Source organism: Antechinus flavipes, chromosome 3 (genome assembly GCF_016432865.1).
Source record: "Antechinus flavipes isolate AdamAnt ecotype Samford, QLD, Australia chromosome 3, AdamAnt_v2, whole genome shotgun sequence".
NCBI lineage: Eukaryota > Metazoa > Chordata > Mammalia > Dasyuromorphia > Dasyuridae > Antechinus > Antechinus flavipes.
Window position 1 is genome coordinate 235622446 of NC_067400.1, and position 21515 is coordinate 235643960.

The following is a 21515-nucleotide window of genomic DNA, read 5'->3' on the forward strand; positions in this document are numbered from 1 at the left end:
GAAAGAACATTAGGTTGAGGAGGATGGGAATAAAAGAAGTAAGTAGTGAGAAATGGAACTTGTACAATGATTTAGGAACATTAGGATTACTGGAATATGGGGGTGGGGGTGGGGTGTGAGGGTATGATCCTTGATAAACCAAGCAGCCAATATGGAGATGTGCAAGCCAACAAGAATGTTTTCTGTAGGTCTGACCCTATATTTTACCTTGTACAAAAAGGTTTTCTAGATTTCCCTCTTAAAACCTAGTGCCTTTTCTCTGCATTTTTTTTCTTTTTTTTTAAGTCTCCAGTGTTCATTTTTAATTAGATTTGAGTTGCAAATTTTTTTTCCTTCCTCCTTCCCTAAGAGTGCAGTCATTCTGACACAGGTCACACACGTGCAGTCTATGTTTCCACATTGGTTGTTTATTGAAAAATGAAACAGAATAAAAGGAAAAAAGTATTGTGGGAAAAAACAAAAATAGATCTATTTGTTTTTTGAGATTTCTATCTGAGCTATAATTTTTGTAAGAGTGCCATGAACATGAGAAATGTATAGTGCTTTCTATTTTCAATAATTACCAGGTGTGTATAGTATCTCAATTTTCTAAAATTTTATTCAAGTGCTTAATTTTTTTTTAACTATATTTATCTAGTTCTGATAATGGTAAATGGAAGTCCCTTGCTATTGTAGTTTTATTGTTTATTTCTTGTAGTTCATTTAGCTTTTTCTTCATGTAATTAGAATGTTACATCAATTAGTGAATATGTGTAAAATATTGAAAGCGATTCATAGTCCATGTTATCTTTAAAAAAATATAGTTTCTCTTTCTCTTTTAATTAAGTTTATTTTTGTTGTTATTGTATCTGAGAAAGTGTCTTTTTGTATATCTTTGGGGTCAAGATTCAATATTGTAAATTCACAACAGTGAGTTTCTTTTATTTTGTTTTCCTTTCTACATCAATAGAAATATTTTCCTTGTTCTATTTACTTGACTTTGCATCTTTTCATATGTCTTTCTCTTTTGTGTATTCATCATGTTCATTACAGCACTGTAAATTTATGTACCACAATTGAGACATTTTCCTGTGAATATTTTCTTCATGTTCAGTTCTTTGTTATCGTAAAAAGTGTTGCTTTAAATATCTTGTCATTCACATTGTTGAGGTATAAGTCTGCCACTGGCAACTCCTTGAGTCAAAGGAATGGACATTTTAGTCACTTCATTTGCTATGATTATTGGTTTCCAGTATGATTTTATTAGTTCCACCCAACTCCACCAGCAATCTCTCCAACATGACTTATTCCTACTTTCTGATTTTTTGGATTTTTTTTCTTTCATTTTTGCCATGTTAGAGTTTTTGATTTGCATTTCTTTTTATTATTTGCGACTTGTAGCATTCTTCTATATAGTAGCAAATAGTTTTCACGTTTTTTTTTTGAAAACTTCAAATTGTCAGAGCACTTGTCTGATTAGTGGGTTTTGGTCTCTCTCTCTTTCTCTCTTTATATATATATTTCCCCCATTCTACTATTTCCTTTATTATCCTTATATAATTTTGTGCAAAAAAAACCTTTTTTAGCTTAAGTCTAATCAGAATTAGCTATTTTGTCTTTTGTAATTGTCTTTACTCTTTGTTTATTTTACAATTTAGCATGTATGTGGTGTGAAAAACATGGTCTGCATTTTTTGTTTAATTACTAACTTTTCTCTCTATAGTTAATGAATTGCTAGTCTTTGTGCTGTTTGTTTTCACAACTTTTCTTTCCATTAACACTTTAATATTCACTAGACAATTACCTATCTTTAGGACCTTATCACCTTTTCTGTAGACTCTTTCTGGACCCTGCTAATTGGTAGTTTCCAGTCTTTCCCATCTTCAGTCATCACAAAAGGAAGGTAATGTAATAGTTAAGAGCAGGCAGCACTTCATTTTCAGAGTACCGATTCTACGATCTTGATAGCAAGATCACTGTCTTCTAGTTTCCTATATTCTTCTGAAATTTTCATTGAAACAGAGGAAGTGAACATTTTCATAATAAAATTGAAAAGTTTTTCAGAGGAGGGATTTCTTTGAATATGTTAAACATTAACAACTGTAATTACTGTAAGATTTATATAAAGGGATAAAATGGAATTTGTAGCTCAAATTTCATTTACATTTCACACAACATGCATTTAGTAAATGTTTTAGTAATGAATGTTACTATATAAATATTACTATATATTGCTATCTTTATTATACTATGGTTACTGTGACATAGAAATATTTATGTCATTTATTAATTTATAAAATATTTTCATATTTTCATTGCCTAATTTATTCTTTTGAATTTATTTTCCATTAGGTTTATCTCTAACAAGTACTTAGTGAAGCGACAGAGCAGGGACTATGATGTAGAATGGGGATATGCCTTTGACGTTCATTTGAATGCTTTCTATCCACTACTAGTCATTCTACATTTTATCCAGCTTTTTTTCATTAACTGTAAGTAGCAAATTAATTTCAAAATTATACTTTCATCTTCATTGTACATAATAGTAAAGTTTTTTTTTCTTTTTTTCACAGATGTTATCATGACAGATACATTTATCGGCTACTTTGTTGGAAATACTTTATGGTTGATTGCTGTTGGTTATTATATCTATGTAACATTCCTAGGATACAGTGGTAAGTATAACCATATATTGAAATTTATGTAAAAGTGTTTAATGTTAGAAAGTAGGAAACAAATTATATAATTTGTTTATTTGTTTTCCCATAGTCATTGCTTTACAGATTACTTGCAGTAATTTTACTTGCAATCTTTTTCTCACCTAATTATTCAACCAGATGTACCATCTGGTTGAAACCACACATATATTCAGCTGTTTGTGATTCCCTTCTATTAACTTCTGTATTTCTTAATTCAACAGATACCTGTTTACCACAGTCCCTTTAAGTTCATCTTGGTATGCCAAAAAAAAAAAAAAAAAGAGAGGAAAAAACCCTAAAATAGAGTTGTGTTTTATTTTGGGAGATAAAATTACTAGTCATTTTACTAATATTCTATGTGTTTGGAGTTTTATTTTTTTGCTAAAACCTGAGAGGCAAAGAAATTTCGGGGGAAGAAAGGGGTGTGGGGAGGGATGTTACCTTTCTTTAATAATTGTAAACTTTCTATATTAGGAACACCAAGAGAAAAATTGGAAGAATTTATTTGGGAGCATTTATTACATATCTGGCTACTTAAGCAAAACTGTTAGTTATCTGAAATGGTTTCCTTACTGATTGAGGTTTTCTGGATAAACTATTAAGTCAGGAAACAGAAATAATTGTGTTTCTCTATGCCTTTAATTTATCTTAGTGGTATCAAATAACATTTTTAGAATTTTGTCAATTAACAGTGGTAGAAAGGAGCATCCTTACTTCAATTCTGGCTTAGTGAGTAAAGCTTCTAATGTTGTCATGTTACAAATAATGCTAGATTTGAAGCTTTGATATATATTTTGTCTTAGAAATGGTCCTTCTATAACTAGGCTTTGTAGGCATTGTTAGAATTTGAATTAATGTTCCAATTTTGACCTCAATTTGGGAGGGGGGAGGAAGAGGTCTTTGCTTTATTTAACTAACCACAATTGGTGTTATGGGAGCCACCTGCTAGTGGCTAACCAGCAGAATAGATCCCATTATGTGAGAGGATGATGATGATACAAGGAGACTGAGAGGCATTTGCATTATCTGACCTCTCTCCTCTTCCCTCTTGCCTCACATATATTTCATTTCCAATTCACCAGCAACATCTGCATTAGTAAAGGCTAATTTGCAACTCCTTTAAGTGTGTTATGATTCACAAGCTGTGGGAGCATTTGGAGAATAGACCTGCCCCTCTTCATACTTAGGCATGATGCTTAACAAGTTGGATTTTTGAAATATTTCTATTTTTTGGTACCTTTGGCATATTTATAAAGCTGCATAGCTGTTGGAATCTTTACAAACTGCTAACTCATTAGAGTTGATAGATTATTGATCTGATCTTACAAGAAGATGTTTTGGGCCAGAACCTGAAACAAGGTACTAAGTAGAACTAATTGATACCATGCTTGTGTTCACACCTTTACTCATTGGAGTTCACATGTTTGGGAGATTTCAGGGTTTAGTATGAGATATCTGAATTCACATCTCCCTTGAAGCTCTTTGGGCCAGAGAGCACTATGGGAGAAAACCCATAATCCCATTCTCTCAGAAGAGTCATATGTAAGGCCAATGAAGAGTGATTCATTCCAGAATATTTTCCATTTGGCTGGCTGGTGGCAGAAGAAGAGTTTTCAGAGGAAGAAGCTACAAGTCGAGAGTTCAGCGGACAACCAGATTCATCTTCATCTCACACCACTGTGGATGGTGGCTGGGCTCCTGCACTCCCCCCACTGAGACCAAGCTGGTCTGAAAGACTCACCAGAAAGCTAGCCGAGCCCCAAGTGAAGGAGACAAGAGATTCATTCCATCTTTGTGCTAGCTGGAGGCTGAAGAAAGCAGAGGCAGAGGCTGAAGGACAAAACCTTTGGATTTGGAGACATTCGGAGGGAGCTCTTGGAACCAAACAGAGAGAGATAGGTCTCTAAGCTAACTGGGCTATATTAGAGACAATAAAATATCTGAACTTTTATCACCTAGCTGCAATTTGGGTGATTATTTATTCTTAATTGAAACTAAAGCTGCCTCCAAGAAAACCTCCCCAGAGAAACCTACCTTTTCCCCCAGAGAGAACTATTCTACTTACTTTAAAAGAAGAAGATCACCACATTTTGGCGCCCTGAACGTGGGACTGACAAAATCCTGATTCCAGTGGAAAAGTTTTCTTGATCCAGAAATTAGGGTGAGTTCAACAAAGAAATTTTGTTAAGAGTTAAAATAGAATTTCAGCTAAGGTAGGACAGATGTTTAGAAAACAGCCTTCTGTTTCTGTTCAAGGAAAATGTTTAGAGAGCATTGTCAAAATTATGGAAAGCCAAGGTTTAATTATAATTTTGGAGCAGATCACTGAACTTTTAGAAACTGTTAAGTACATATGTCCTTGGTTCTCTACAGAAAAGGAATTAGATTTAGACGAGTGGAAATTAATAGGAGAAAAACTGGGTGAATATTACAGATCCAATCTAAATTCAGTGTAGTGGAAATTAGAAGGAGATGATCTTTGTCAATTCTGCAATAAAAATGCAAGTTTCAAAGACAATTTTAATACATATAATTTAATACATTTGGCTATAAGAAGTTATTTAAGTGTTAGAATGAAGAAAAAGAAAGTGCAGAAGGGAGAAGTGTCAAATTTACTAGGTGAAAAGGAGGATGAATCAGATGAGAATGGAGTTAATTACAATTCTGAGTATGATACTTCACAGCAGGAGGAATTAGGCCATTCCACATCTCATGACCCTCCCCTCTCAATTAACCTTTCCTGGGTGGAGGAAGAAGGAGGAGGGAAAGAGGCAGAAGCACAATCAGCGTCTCCTGTAAAGCAGAATATGACAAGATTAGAAAAAGCATTAATTAAGGCAAAAAATGAAGGAGAAGATATATCTGATTTTATAAGTGCATATCCTGTGATTGAAAAGCTTGACTCTTCAGGTCAAAAAGAGAGAAAATACACTCCTTTTAATTTGGGAAAAATTAAAGATTTGAAAAAGGGTTGCACTCTTTATGGGGCTACATCATCTTATGTGAAGATGTTACTAGATAATTTGTCTTATGAAATCTTAACCCCAAATGACTGGAATTCCATAGCTAAGACATGTCTAGAACCAGGACAAAATTTATTGTGGCTTTTGGAGTTTCATGAATTATGTAGGATTCAAGCCCAATGCAACAGGCAAACAGGAGCTATTGTACAAGTTGCTTTTGACCAACTAGCAGGTGAAGGTCAGTATACAGAGAATTCAGAACAGATTTATTATCCCATAACAGTGTATGAGCAAATTTCTAAGGCTGCAATAAAAGCTTGGAATTTTCTCCCTGGACAGCAAGACAGAAATAAAGCTTTTACAAAAATAGAGCAAGGTCCCAATGAACCTTTTGCAGATTTTGTGCAGACATTTGGCTAAGGAAAATGCCAATGAGGTTTGCAAGAGAATTATATGGGGGCTAGACAAAAATACTCCTTTAGAGGAGATCATAAGACGTGTCACAGTGGGCACAAATGCTTATTATGCCCAAACTATGATGAACATGGAAAGACAAGGTCCTTTTTGGCAAAGGAATTCTAGAGAAACTCATCGATGTTTTCAGTGTGGAAAAGATGGACATTTGAGAGCTCAATGTAAACACAGAGATACAATGAGAAGACAGGGTGAGAGAAAAAAACCCAAAACCCCATGTCCAAAATGTAACCCAGGCTTTCACTGGGCCTCTGAATGTAGGATGATCCAGAAAAATGAGAGGCAGGGCCCAGCTTCAAAGTATCAATCAAAAGACAAGGTGGGGCATGATAGCAGCTGAGGTTACACCCAGAGAGACTTTAGAAATTCAGGACTCTTGATGTTATCAACCAACAGAAAAGCAATCAAGATTACAGTTGGGAAGAATACAGGCCTTTTAAGACAACTGGGTAGTATCCAGTGCAAACAGCTCCAATGTAATTACCAGATGATGAGGAAAAATCCCAAAAGTGGTAAATAGAAGGAAATTAGATGAGTTAACTGCTTGGGGAAGAGGGTCTGCTTATATTTCCACAAGTGGAGAAGGAATCAGATGGCTGACAATGAGACTGTCAAAAGAACTTTAAAATCTTCAGCTTTCAGTTACTGAAAAACTAGCAACAATCATTGGATTTCTTGAGATGAAATAGAAAAAGAGAAAAACTTCAAAACAAAGGAGAATTAAGAAACATCTGACACTGAAAGAGCATGGCTGACAATGAGTATTTCCTAACACAAGATGAAACTGTTTTAGTTCTTGAAAAAACAGCAAGAATCATTGGATTCCTTCAGATGAAAAATTGTTGATGAGACTTTTGCAGTACATCAGAGCTTACAGGAACTATTGGATTCCTGGCACATGAACTAATGGACAATGGAATCCTTTTGGACTATTTCTAGGACTTATGGACGTGTGTAAATTTTCAGGATGATTTATGTTATTTGTTACATTACTACTAGCCTGTGTTATATTGCTATGTGCTCATGTGTTTTATGTAATTGCAAGAATCATTGGATTTCTTGAGATGAAAGATTGTTGATGAGACTATTGCAGTACTTAAATTTTAATGTTGATTCATGTTATTTGTTACATTACTACTAGCCTGTGTTATATTGCTATGTGCTTATGTAAATTATGTATAATACCTCCCATATTGATGGATTTACGTATACCATGTATATCTGTTTCAAAGTTCTGGCCCATATTGATGGATTTATGTGTACCTATTTCAAGTGAGCCCCTTCAGAAACCCGCTAATCTGATTTGACTTCCTATTTCCTTTGGTATTTTCATCTCCCTTCCTGAGGTGTCAGGGAAGCCGTGATCACCTTTTTTGGGGCTTCTCACCTCCTTGAGAAGTCAGGGAGGTCATGACCATCCTATGTTCTAAAACAAAAGAAAGGGGGAGATGTTGGAATCTTTACAAACTGCTAACTCATTAGAGTTGATAGATTATTGATCTGATCTTACAAGAAGATGTTTTGGGCCAGAACCTGAAACAAGTTATTAAGTAGAACTAATTGATACAATACTTGTGTTCACACCTTTACTCATTGGAGTTCTCATGTTTGGGAAATTTCAGGGTTTAGTATGAGATATCTAAATTCACACCTCCCTTGAAGCTCTTTGGGCCAGAGAGCACTATGGGAGAAAACCCATAATCCCATTCTCTCAGAAGAGTCATATATAAGGCCAATGAAGAGTGATTCATTCTAGAATATTTTCCACTTGGCTGGCTGGTGGCAGAAGAAGAGTTTTCAGAGGAAGAAGCTACAAGTCAAGAGTTCAGCGGACAACCAGATTCATCTTCATCTCACACCACTGTGGATGGTGACTGGGCTCCTGCACTCCCCCCACTGAGACCAAGCTGGTCTGAAAGACTCACCAGAAAGCTAGCCGAGCCCCAAGTGAAGGAGACAAGAGATTCATTCCATCTTTGTGCTGGCTGGAGGCTGAAGAAAGCAGAGGCAGAGGCTGAAGGACAAAACCTTTGGATTTGGAGACATTCGGAGGGAGCTCTTGGAACCAAACAGAGAGAGATAGGTCTCTAAGCTAACTGGGCTATATTAGAGACAATAAAATATCTGAACTTTTATCACCTAGCTGTAATTTGGGTGATTATTTATTCTTAATTGAAACTAAAGCTGCCTCCAAGAAAACCTCCCCAGAGAGAACTATTCTACTTAATTTAAAAGAAGATCACCACACATAGCAATATGTTTTTGTAATTTCTGAACTAGCTTAATATGTTTTAGATTTAATAACTTTTGAAAAAAAATTTTCTTACCTTTAACTTTCTCTTAATCTCTTTTGCTGTCAGAACATACATTAGGGCAGTTCTTACTTTGTGGGCAAAGATAAACACTGCTGAATGCTAAGGAAAATCAAAAAAGACAATCCTTGAATTCAGGAAGCTCTTGTGTAATTAAAAGCCTTAATTCATAGGAGGACTTATGCTTCTGGGTGGGCAAAAACATCTGAAAGTTCTAAGGATTCAATGGCAGATCTGATGACCAGGGCAGAAGTCCCTCTGCAAGGGACTGACTCACTATCTTAGGAGAGCTTGAAGCAGCTTGGGGATTTGGGATTCCCTCTTAGAGGGGATTCCTGGGGACTGGGGAGTCATCATTGTAAGCCAGGAAACTTTTTATATAAAACTATGAAATTTAGCGAGTACTGCTAATCCTCTCTACCTTCCTGCCTTATAGTTATTAGCTCCCTTCTATAATTTTTTCTGTTATTTTCTAGGTGTTTTAAAATATTGTCTGGTTTTGCATCACTATCTCTACTCCCATCATCCATATCCCCATAACTTTTTCCTTCAGAATAAAAGCCCACCCTTGAAGTTAAGTGTATAGTTCAGCAAAACTTGTGGGTTAATACACATTGCTCATTCCTGAAAATGTATGTGTCAGGTACATTTACAGTAAGTCACTTTGCTTGAAAAAGCATGTTTCTTTAATCTTCTGGACTCATGACAGAATATTGCATTCAGCAGAGTTCTTGAGTCTTTCATATACCATAATATATTCAGCCTTTCCTGATTATAGGGTATTCACTGTTTTATGATTATTTACTACTACTAAAAATACTGCTATAAACATTTTTTTGTGCATAACAGGCTTTTCCTTTCTTAAATTTCTGTGTGGTATTTCTGGACCAAAGAGTATATAGTATTTAATGACATTTTGATTGTACTTTCAAATTAATTTACCAGAATAGTTAGTCCAATTCATGGCTGTACTGACAGTGCATTCACTGTGCTAGACCTCCAACAGCTCCTCCAATGATGACCATTTCCTTTTTTTATCATCTTCAATCTAGGAGTTAAGGTTTTTAAAAAAAACTCACATTTTTAATTTGCATTTTTCTTAATCATGATCTGGAATCTTTTTTTCATCTAGTTTTCAGCAAAATATTGGTTATTCTGTACAATCCAAACTAGCTTTTGAGATTTGTAATTAGGAATGAATGTTCACTTTTTAAAAAATTCATCTGGATTTGTTCCTTGCTTTCCAGCGCTGCCGTTTTTGAAAAACACGGTAATTCTTTTGTATCCATTTGCACCTCTCATTCTACTCTACGGATTGTCATTAGCACTGGGATGGAACTTCACTCACACACTGTGCTCTTTCTACAAATATAGAGTGAAATAAAAAAATGTGACTACTAACTGTCAGCAGTATTGGTAAAGTGGTTGAGATTTCTTGTAAAAAGTGTAAATAAATTTTAATTGTAGATATCTTTAAAATATAAAGTTTTTGTGGATTTTTGGAAATATTTACAATTTCATGTTGACTCCACTCATAGTACATTCTTTAAAACCATGAAATGTACATTTATGTAATAAATATTTTTAAACCAAAGTGTAAGCCTTTTTAGTTTTGACTAAATAGTAATTTTAAGTTAATTTTTGGAAGCATTTTGATTTTTATTCTTAATAGTAATCTCCATACTTCAGAATTTCAAGGAATCTTGATTTTATTGGTGATCTCTATCACAGAGCACACAATTCTGCCTTAATAGGTACTGAGAGCAAAAGCTTTTAATAACCTGGTGGCTTAACCCTTGGTTTTGAGCCTATAATGTAGCAATCTAGACTAGCCCATGAGACACAGAAATATTACTTGTTTACTTAAGGCCTTTTTAGTATAAGGAAGGCATGTTAAGACTTGCCAGAACTTGTACTCTGCTGGCCTGGCCTTCCAGAATCCAGTTAACAACTTGCCATATGGCATTAAAATAGGCACATAAAATATCATTATTCAGTAGAGGCTAAATGTTATTTCATTAGGAATTGGTGCTTTCAAATGAATGTAGCCAAGTCTAGTAACACTTAGCTGATCTCTTTGAAAGGGCACATTTTGGCCTACTAACTCTGGCAGTTTGGGTGACATCTCAGATCATTCTTTTGTATTGTAGGGGAAAACACCTGCCCTGAATACTCTAAAATGTTTAAAATTTTAAAGTATATTATGTAAAAATTTGTTGTCATAGCAATAATTTATTTGTTTTTTCCTGTCTAGTAAGGTGGTTAATTCATTTCAGCAAGGTAATCAACTTTTTTAAAGTCAAGAAGCCTTTTCCAAGGTCTGCAACTTGCCATATGACATTGGGCAAGTTATTTAACCTCTGTGCCTCAGCTTCCTCTTTAAATTAAGAAGGTTAACTTCTTTGAGGAATCATGAAGAATAGGAAACATTCATGGGAGTAAGGACAGGTAAATATCTTGATTTTTCACGGGGGAGATAAAATATTTGGTAGTAAAACTCAAGATATTTAAAGAATGATTGGCAAGCACAAAGGAAGTGATCATCATAAGGCAACATTATTTCACTAAGTATATGTCATGCTAGATTCTTTGCCAGTATTACTAGACAGATAAATCAGAGTAATACATACTGTTGTAATATCTGGATTTTAGTAAGTGTTTTTGACAAAATCTAGATGGAGAGATGATACCTGATAATTGTACACTGGTAGGACTTGGAAAAACTGACTTGAGTGGTCAAATTGTATGAATCTGTCAATTGGATGGAGGTCTCTAGTGGGATGTCATAAGGATTTATGTGTTCGGTATTTTTATCAGTTTTCAATAAATATCAAGTGTCTATTGTTTAAAGTAGGAAGGATACTGAGGAATGCAGAAGGGATCATAGATTTAAGAGTTGGAAGGGACTTCAAGACCACTGAGTCTAACAGATTCTTCATTTTACAGATGAAGAAAATAGGCTCAGCAAAGTTAAATGACTTGTCCTTGGTCGAAGAGTTAGAGTGGGATTTGAAACCAGGTGTTCCATGCTTTCATAGTCTATTCTAAAGGAGTACAGAAGTATACAAAGGACAGATTCTAATAAAGTACTCTTGGAAAATTTAAGGAGGAAAGAACATTTGATGGTATATGTATCAAATATACAAATAACACAAAACTAGGTGGCACAGCCAATTGTTGAAAGACAGAATTGAGTTCCAAAAATACTGCTTTCTCCCCTCCCCCAATAAAACAGCTATTATCCAAATTCATATTCTCCTATCTCTTGCTTGGACTTGTTATGTCTTAATTAGTCTTCCTGCCACCATTCTCTTTAATTTATCCTCTCAAGCTGCAAAAATTTCCAAGGCACAGATTTGATGGTATCATTTCCTTGCTTAAAAACTTTTAGTGGTACTCCATTATCTGGAATAGAATGTAGACTCCTTTGCTTGCCTTTTAACGCCCATCAGAATCTTGCTTCAGGCTAATTCTCCATTTCTATTTCACATTACTTGCCCTTCAAGTAATTATATGTTCCAGTCAAAAGGGATTATTTACTCTTCTCAGTGTTCAGCATTTAATTTTCTAGCAATGTATATTAGTATATGTTATCCCTCATACATCTCAAGATGTAGTTCAGATACCCCCTCCAGATGCCAGATCCATATACCCCCACATCTTATTTCTCTTGCACATGTCCAACATACTTAGAACTTTTTGGCTGACTTCTCTTTTGACCTCCTCATTTCCTACTCCTAGGATTAATCTTTAAAGGGAAGGGATGAATTGGTTTTTATTTGTATCCCTAATACTTAGCACTGTGCTTTGCATATGAATAATTACTATTTGGTTGATTTGAATATTCAGCATTTGAGTTTTTAAAAATTCTAGGATGAAGGTCATGTGCTAGACAGTGGCTCCTGTGAAAAAGACGGGGAATGGGGGGGTTAGTGAATTGCAAGCTCAACAGGAGTTAGCTGTTCTTTGGCAACCAAAACAACTAATACAATCTTAGTCTCTTTTCTTAAATAGATAAAAACTGTCTGGAATTTGGAAAGGAGAGAGAGAAGTATAAATGGGATTAATAACATACCAATTGGACTTATGGTTTCATTGGTGTCTTCTAGTTCTTAAATCTGTGATTCGTGTGGTCAGACCATTTTTTGTGGATGATAACTAGATCTTTTATGTGCTATAATGTGTATTGGAAGGAGTTGTATGTGATAATTTAAACGAATCTATAGTGTTCAACCTGGAAAAGAGAAAATTCAGTGGGGTGGGTACATGGTGGCCATTTTCTTAGCAGGTCAAAAGGACCTGTCATCTAGTATAACCCTAACCAAAGTTTGAATTCTAGATACATCTACCTCAAAATTAACTGTTACTATTAGCTATATAGTTAATTAATGAACCTTATGATTACATTATCTGTTTTGGGTTCCATGTCTCTAGTTAGCTACCTAAAACCCTCCAGGTCATCATTTGAAAAATTATGTGGAGAATTTATATGGATTCTGCTTATAGGCAAGACTATTAACTTCACTAATGGTCATTATCAGGTTATTTGGTTCAGTTCGGAATGACCTGGAAATTCAGATAGAATATGACTAATGAAATGGAAAACATGGAATCTATTAAAATGTAAATGGACTTCAGAGAAAATAGGAGTAGAGATCATAGAGAACATAAGTTCATTTATTATTTATGGGCAGATGGGTGTAATGATGGAGCACTGGGCTTAAAGTCAGAAAAGTTTGTATTCACATCCTTCCTCAGAACCCTAGTAGTTTTGTGACTCTGGGCAAATCACTGAAACCCAATTAACCCTTCTTTAATGACTTATAATGAGGATGAAATACATTTAAAGCACTTAGGAAACTTTTAAGAGGAAGGCATTACTTTAGAGAAGTAATAGGTAAATAAGTAATATTTTATGTACATCAAAAACCTTCTTGATTTTCTGGGTAAACATGCTTCAAAAACAGAAGCAGAAGGTCAAGGGCAAAGGGACCTTCAAGGCCAATGCAGAACAGTCTGTGAGAATCTACTTTTATGCGTGGAGGATGGGAAACACTGCAGTTTGGGGAGAGGAGAGATAGGATTGTTCAAGTTGTATAGCAAACCTGCCATCTCATTGAGTACCTGAAAGTCCAAAGACAAGTAAATTGCAGATTTGGATGGACAGTGAGGGACCTATTTATCTAATATTAACGAATTAAATCTAATCCTGTTTCTAATCCCTACACAGTTGGGACCAAAAAAAAAAAAAATTAAAAACATTAAACTGAGGCTACACTTTAGCTTCCTTAGGATATCAAACCTGTTTAAAGCACATCACTGCTGCAAATGGGGTAAAAAAAAAAAAAAAAAAGTAGACATACTTCCATTTACATTTGAGTAAAGGTTGAAAAAATACAGATTTAAATCTTTGTCTGTTTTCCAATATCCATCTACTAGGAAGAAAATCTTTTAAAACTAATTGGAGAAGTGTATACTTATTTCATTAACAAAGTGGAGGGCTAGAGGAGAGGAGGTGTGAATCTGTACTCTTTGATGTGGAACTTGGGAAGGTAAAAGCCCAACTGGAAGGTAGGGTTGTGGCAGTAGCAATGGTGAGAACAAGCAGATTCCTAGGGCTTATGATATTACCTGAGAAATTTGAACTAGGAGGAAGCATCTGTTTCCCTATCCTGTACAAGGCTGAGTGAAATCAAAGAACTTCATACTGAAGGAACACTACTAGAAAATTAAGAATTTCTTGCTTATGGAAGATTTTCTGTTTATTCTTTGACACTAAATATGATTATCACTATTTTAGAAAAGATTTAATGACAGATGGAATGTTCAGAATCTTCATCACCTCACTCCACCCATCCATCCATCCAATCCAAGAACATCCAGATTTGTAACAATTTACTATATGTATGTCTCCTTTTATGATATGAATAGAATCCAGAAAAGACAAATAGAAAAATAATTATGGTAAATACTTGTAAGGTATAAAGGAACCCTACAGTGAATGCTTTGATTAAAAAAAGGACCATTCTGTAGTATGAATCTTTTTTTTTTTTAAAGCAATAGTTCCATTGTGGGAATTCAATGGAAAATGCATTTCCCTATAGAAATAGTACTAAAATAGTATTATAGAAATAATACTAAATAAATTGGCAGATTTTTGCAGACTTACCTAAATTTTTGCGGACCTGTTCTGTGACTGAAACATCTGACTAAAACATGACCATTTCTATAGGAAAAATGTTTATTTCCAGCTTGAGATTCCCATCTGGGCCTTATGTACTATTCCTATGAAAAGAACATTTGTAATTTAGCTGTTTATATTTTGGGAATTCTGTATTGGTTTGTTTTTTATTATAAATTTTGTGTTTCCACTTACATGTATAGTAGTTATTAAACTATTATCAAAAATGCAAAACATGTAATCTGAAACAAAAAGGAATGTAAATTATTGTAAATGTTTTTTAACTTATTTTCTGATTTACTCCCACTACACAAGATGCATATGTACATTAACTTTAGTTTAAGAGTATACATTTGTCCTCTTGTGAATTCAGTTTTCTTAAAGGAATGAACACAAATGTTAATCAGTTATTATTATATTGACATTCAATATAACAAGGATTTTTTGGAAAAATTTACTCTAGCATAGTAGCACATAATGATCGATAACCACATTTGTTTTTATAACTAACTAAAAATGGGGAGTTACATTAAAATAATGTAATAAAAGTATTTTGTGATGTGAATCATTGAGTGTTCTCCAAGAAGAGAGACATAGATGAGGAAGTAGGCCCAGAGTGATTGTGATATACCCACCCCGAATCCTAAAGCAAGGTAATAGAAGAATAAAGACTAGGACCAAAGTCTTCTGGTCTAGTCTTCTTGCCTTTAGGATGATGGAACTTAAAAGTTCCATCTTTGCTACTTAACCACTCTGGGATAGAATATTTTTTGCATCTCTTCTCCTGTTTGTTGTGGCAATCAAATGAGATTAATGTATGTGATTTTGTGACTATAAAATACTATGTAATGTATGGTTCATATTATAATTAATGTTTTATTAGAATGAACTCTGAATTCTGCTTGAATTTTTAAAAAATTCTTTATTTCAAATACACATGGACAGCTGTGGCACAGAAAGAACAATGATGAAAGGCACAATCGACATAACCCATTACCAGGTTTTCAATTTATAGCAGCAAGATTTCAAACAAAGATCCAACTACCTATAAAAATTTAACAGGTACTCAAAAGGATTACTGCAGATACTGCACAATTGAGTGATGAGAACATTTAAGGGAAACATGGATCAAGTTTTTGAAGAAAAGTCTCTTGCAGAACCCGTCATGTAAAGATTCCATAGGGAATATCTCTCCAAATGTTATTTTTCTCTTAAACAAACCTTCAAATAAAGAACTGAAGATCCACATATAATTTTATTTAAAAAATAAAAGCAAAAACAAATATCATTTTATATAGCCTTCTAAGGAAAACTTCATATGCCCAAACAAAAATATTTATTTGCTGGCAGTGCATCTTATAGTACTGTCACTTTCAGCCATTTTTAAGGCGCAGAAAAAAAATTTCCTCAAAGTTTTCATCAGATCTTAAACACTGAGTTTTAGGGGAGAATAAGTCCAACTAAAGTATTCTGGCACTAGCTGCTAATATTACAAGGGCATCATTACAGAAGGTGATGGATAATAATACTCAAGTATCCTTGCTAACAAGGATATTAAAAACATTTCTTTGCATAAAACATCCATATTGTTTGCACAAACTTAAAAGCAACACATCTCCATTTATGAAAGGCATTATATGCTAGTGCCTAGAATCAAAAGATTAAAAAATGTAACATTTTCTGCTTTTACAGAACTTGCCATCATTATCAAGAAAAATATGTTCATAATACATTGAAATGTTTTTGTTTATTTTTCTCGAAACAATGTATTCTCTAAAGCTTTAAGAAGCTAGAGAACTTTGTAATGATGTGATTAATAGACATTCTTCCTTTGAAATGGACCAAAATGTCACTCATACATGTGACAGATAAAATCCTACTTTTTAAGAGCACGAGTGCATTATTGTCTTGTAGCATTAATGGACACATGCATGAATATAGCAAAATATTGTCTACTGCGGCACTTATCAAAGCAATCATTTCAAAAGCATTTTTTAAATAACAATTTAAAATTTAAGCTTAACTCTAGGAAAATTGAGTGGACTTTTTGAATGGCATTTTTCTGGCCACATTAGTAGTAGTTATTCTCTTAATTTCACTACTTTATGTCTCAATGTATGAATCTAGGCGATATAGGAATATTAAACAAGTATAAAAAAATAACAGATATGACAAAAATATGAAGGAATTGATGATGGGTATTTTGAACAGTTTCCAATATATAAAATACAGAAATTAGTTGACAACAACTGTTTTGTACTGGATTATAAAGACAAATATAAAATAATCAAATCTTAGTTCTTCTCTCCAAGTCCTTTGACATAAATACTGCATAGTGAAAAATACTTTTTACTATTACAAATGTGTCTTAACTTAAAAATTTCAAAATGGGTTTCCGCAACTCAGGAGTAACATGATGGTTACTATACCCTCTAAAAACTTAATAACAATATACTATACTTTCCAGAAAGAAAGAGAGAGTGGGCTTTTTTCAAGTGTCACAAATTAACACAGGTTCTGGGATCCTGCAACCACATTAATGGCTCCAACACTTTTAATTAGGATGTACATTAAAACTCTACCTACAACCTTTTGTCACTGACCTCCCAAATGTGCCTATATAATCATGGGAGAGAGAAAAATGTACAGGATAAGACTGGGTCTTATTACTTGGTCACGATACATTTTCATGAGTCTGAATATCCAAGTATGATAACTTGCGTTTTTTGTCTCACTTCTATAGTCTTCTTTCTTGATCAATCTTTTTTGGTAACACTTTGGTAGATGTTGATATCAAACAGCTTTCTTTGTGAAAGCTGCGCATTTTAAAATCCTGTTAAGGCAGCTTTCAGTTCTGTTACTTTATCCCCCCCAAAAAAATAATCTTAATTTCTTTCCAAAATTATTTTATGGGAAGCTTTTTTCACTTTAAAGCATCAGAAAAAAAAATTTGTAATAGTCCTTGCCAGGCAGATAAAAATTTTTACATATATCTGATCATGTTCTTTGATCCTGAGTTACCAATACAACTAAAATGTTCGTGTCCAGCATATTCCCAAGTATCTAAATGTTTTCTGACAAATGTGAAAACATACATCACAAATGTAGGACATGTTCTGACTATAAAACTAAATGTGCCATTACTTGACATAAACAAAAATAGGTTTGAGTCATGATAACTTTATAAATATTCATCTACTCTTCAAAACTGAGATACCTTTCAAGATCTCTTTATTACAACAAACACAATCCTCTAATCTCACTCTGAAGAACTAATCTGTAAATTCTTTTACAAGGGATCTTTGCCATGCCGAAGCCCTTAATTTGTGAGAGCACTTGACCTTCAATAGGAGAAACAAGAAACCAGCCAACAAATATTTATTGAGCAAGCACCTTTATGCCTAGTACTATACCCTAGTATAGTATTAGGTATTGTGAGATATGGAGGAACAAATTAGGAGTAAGGATTTGTGACTAGAATCATTGGTAGAGGGAGCCCCAGGATGAAAAAACTCCCACTAACCTCACAGATCTGCCCCTTCACTGCCTGGAATTTGTGGGGTTTAATGATACATCCCATGTTGCCTCTTCCAGAAAGGCATAAATGCTCTCCAAGAGCTGAAAATCTGGTTAAGAAGATAAAACATGAAATATAGTAATTCTGAAAAAGGAAGTAATTGATTGCTAAAGGCTTCATGGAGAAAAAGGTGGGATCTGAGCTATGGTTTTAACCAATAGAATTCCAAAAAAGGAGATGAAAAGATTTCTAGGTTGACTAGAATGAATTTTCAAATGGCAAGGTGCAACTATAGTTTCTAAAATGTTCTCAAATTCCCCAATTGTGTTCCCAAATAGTTTATTTAAATAATAATTTGGCTGGTGAAGGCCATATTGAAGGAGCTCTTGGAACGATTCCATGAACTGCTGTTAACAGCCAAATAAGATTCCTCATATGCCATAAATGTATGAACTCCTCTCCCCCCACCCCCACCCCCCAAAAAAATAATCTTAATTTCTTTCCAAAATTATTTTATGGGAAGCTTTTTTCACTTTAAAGCATCAGAAAAAAAAAATTTGTAATAGTCCTTGCCAGGCAGATAAAAATTTTTACATATATCTGATCATGTTCTTTGATCCTGAGTTACCAATACAACTAAAATGTTCGTGTCCAGCATATTCCCAAGTATCTAAATGTTTTCTGACAAATGTGAAAACATACATCACAAATGTAGGACATGTTCTGACTATAAAACTAAATGTGCCATTACTTGACATAAACAAAAATAGGTTTGAGTCATGATAACTTTATAAATATTCATCTACTCTTCAAAACTGAGATACCTTTCAAGATCTCTTTATTACAACAAACACAATCCTCTAATCTCACTCTGAAGAACTAATCTGTAAATTCTTTTACAAGGGATCTTTGCCATGCCGAAGCCCTTAATTTGTGAGAGCACTTGACCTTCAATAGGAGAAACAAGAAACCAGCCAACAAATATTTATTGAGCAAGCACCTTTATGCCTAGTACTATACTAGGTATTGTGAGATATGGAGGAACAAATTAGGAGTAAGGATTTGTGACTAGAATCATTGGTAGAGGGAGCCCCAGGATGAAAAAACTCCCACTAACCTCACAGATCTGCCCCTTCACTGCCTGGAATTTGTGGGGTTTAATGATACATCCCATGTTGCCTCTTCCAGAAAGGCATAAATGCTCTCCAAGAGCTGAAAATCTGGTTAAGAAGATAAAACATGAAATATAGTAATTCTGAAAAAGGAAGTAATTGATTGCTAAAGGCTTCATGGAGAAAAAGGTGGGATCTGAGCTATGGTTTTAACCAATAGAATTCCAAAAAAGGAGATGAAAAGATTTCTAGGTTGACTAGAATGAATTTTCAAATGGCAAGGTGCAACTATAGTTTCTAAAATGTTCTCAAATTCCCCAATTGTGTTCCCAAATAGTTTATTTAAATAATAATTTGGCTGGTGAAGGCCATATTGAAGGAGCTCTTGGAACGATTCCATGAACTGCTGTTAACAGCCAAATAAGATTCCTCATATGCCATAAATGTATGAACTCCTCTCCCCCCACCCCCACCCCCCAAAAAAAAATCATCTACTTTAGGAATTTTGGTCAAACTGATCAAAGACAAAATTTAAGCTGAAGTTGGACATTAGTATCTTTAAAAAATAAAATCAATTAGGAAAATTATTTTTAGCAAGGAAATATGAAATGAATTAAAGTATTTGCATCTTTAGATGCAAATCATCCTTAGACTTTTAGCTTCTTTAATAAAAGCAAAAGCTTTACAAAGAGATTTTCTGAAGTTAATTAAAAAATAAAAATCTATACTAAACAGTATATTTGGAATTACATGTAAATCAATTATGCAATGCTATTATTGGACTAGGTTTATAATTTTAAATTCCAAATTAAATCAATGGAAAAATACAACATAGCTACAACAGTACCTTTCACTAAAAATCTGTCACATTATTTATCTTTAAATTGGTAAGTAACATTTCCTAGGGGAAAAAATGATATGCAATACAAAAAAAATTTGTCCAACCTTACAAAACATGAATGTATATCTAGGTAATATTTAACAAAAGGAATACTGAATTGATTACAAGGACGAGACAAAAATAAAATACAACTTGTTATGTCAGTGCATAACAGAGAAACATTAAGCCTGTCGTTTTATTTTTAATGTATCACATTTGTATGCTAAAATTTATCAAACTGCTTTGTATATGGCCTTATCCCTGTACATAGTACAGTGTGACAGCCAACACAGAAACTGATCTTCAAAGCAAGGGGATTTAAGGAATGATAATGCCTTTGAAAATACACTATTTCAGATCCTTTAGGATACAAAAGTACTTCATTAAGGAAATCCATCTGGAATTGTATTATACTGGCAGTACATTTGAAAAGACATTTGCCATTTGAAATGTTTTCATTTTCAAAGAAAAATACATAAAACTTAAAAAAACAAGGTGTAACCTGTTTTTAAAAAGTAATTCAAAGTTTATGCACCAAAATATTTACTCCTCAAATAATTTCAATAAATTAACTTAATGGTTTTCTGTATATTTATATTTATATTTATACATATATCCCTGATAATCTATAAAAGGGGGTTATGCAATAGTAAAATGAAATTCAAAAGTACCCCCTTCATAAAATGTATTTAACATTCTTCTACTGAAGGAATGTAACAATATGTACACCTCTTATGTATTTAGGAGAATTCCAAAATAATACAAGACAATACTAACACAATGTGATTGTAAAATGTACAAATGATGTTCAAATAAAAGACTTAAGCTTCATGTAAATATTATGGATGGGAGAGTAATTTTCTGAATTGATCTGACAAAAAGGCTTAATACAATCTTATCTACAGTAGATTTCACAAGAGGTAGTGTTCAAGTGAAATACAAAAGAGAATAGAAACATGCTTCATTGTCTTGAATTTTTTTCTTAAAGAACAATCTTACATAGAATCAATTTCAGAGCTTAAAAGTCCCTTTGAGATCGTTTGTCTGAAATGATCTTGATTCCTAGAGAGCTCAGTCAGATTGGAATCTTTTTAATATGAATCTGAAATAGAGAAAGTTAATTTGTAAAAGCGATAAATTAAAAAAAATTTTATGCAGTAATTATCAAAGTCTTAAGGTAAAAGAAATCTGAATTCTTTTTTAAAAGATATAACACTTCCATTGATTTCATTAACTAAAGAAATAACTTACCTCATTAAGAACAGCCCAAACAGCAGAATTCTGTGTAACTGAAAGACGGAAAGCTGAAATGGGGTTTAGATTGGGATCCACCATCCCTTCTGCCACACCACCTTCAAATTTTCCTTTCAAATAAAAAGTACCACTAGTGAATAGGTT

At 33.8% G+C, this 21515-nt stretch overlaps 2 protein-coding genes across 5 annotated transcripts in view; one reads left to right on the top strand and one right to left on the bottom strand.

Annotated features, from left to right (window-relative positions):
• UNC50 (unc-50 inner nuclear membrane RNA binding protein) overlaps window positions 1-21515 on the top strand; it is a 52693-nt gene that overhangs the window by 18334 nt on the left and 12844 nt on the right. For 2 of the 4 annotated variants that reach the window (XR_007951815.1, XM_051984687.1), the window contains exons 4-5: window positions 2332-2471; window positions 2553-2654. Coding sequence is in view for 3 of the 4 variants with exons in the window: in XM_051984687.1 (XP_051840647.1) it covers window positions 2332-2471; window positions 2553-2654 (242 nt within the window). In the remaining variant the exon portion in view is untranslated. Of the gene's footprint in view, window positions 1-2331; window positions 2472-2552; window positions 2655-2899; window positions 8256-9674; window positions 15498-21515 lie in introns of those variants that run through there. The other 2 variants (XM_051984689.1, XM_051984688.1) reach the window with 2 other exon arrangements.
• The window catches only part of MGAT4A (alpha-1,3-mannosyl-glycoprotein 4-beta-N-acetylglucosaminyltransferase A), a 150572-nt gene continuing 148647 nt past the window's right edge, over window positions 19591-21515 (bottom strand). Inside the window, exons 15-16 of the mRNA XM_051984692.1 lie at window positions 21369-21481; window positions 19591-21219 (exon numbers count right to left, since the gene is read on the bottom strand). Coding sequence (XP_051840652.1) covers window positions 21193-21219; window positions 21369-21481 — 140 coding nt within the window. The 3' untranslated portion in view covers window positions 19591-21192. The remainder of the gene's footprint in view (window positions 21220-21368; window positions 21482-21515) is intronic.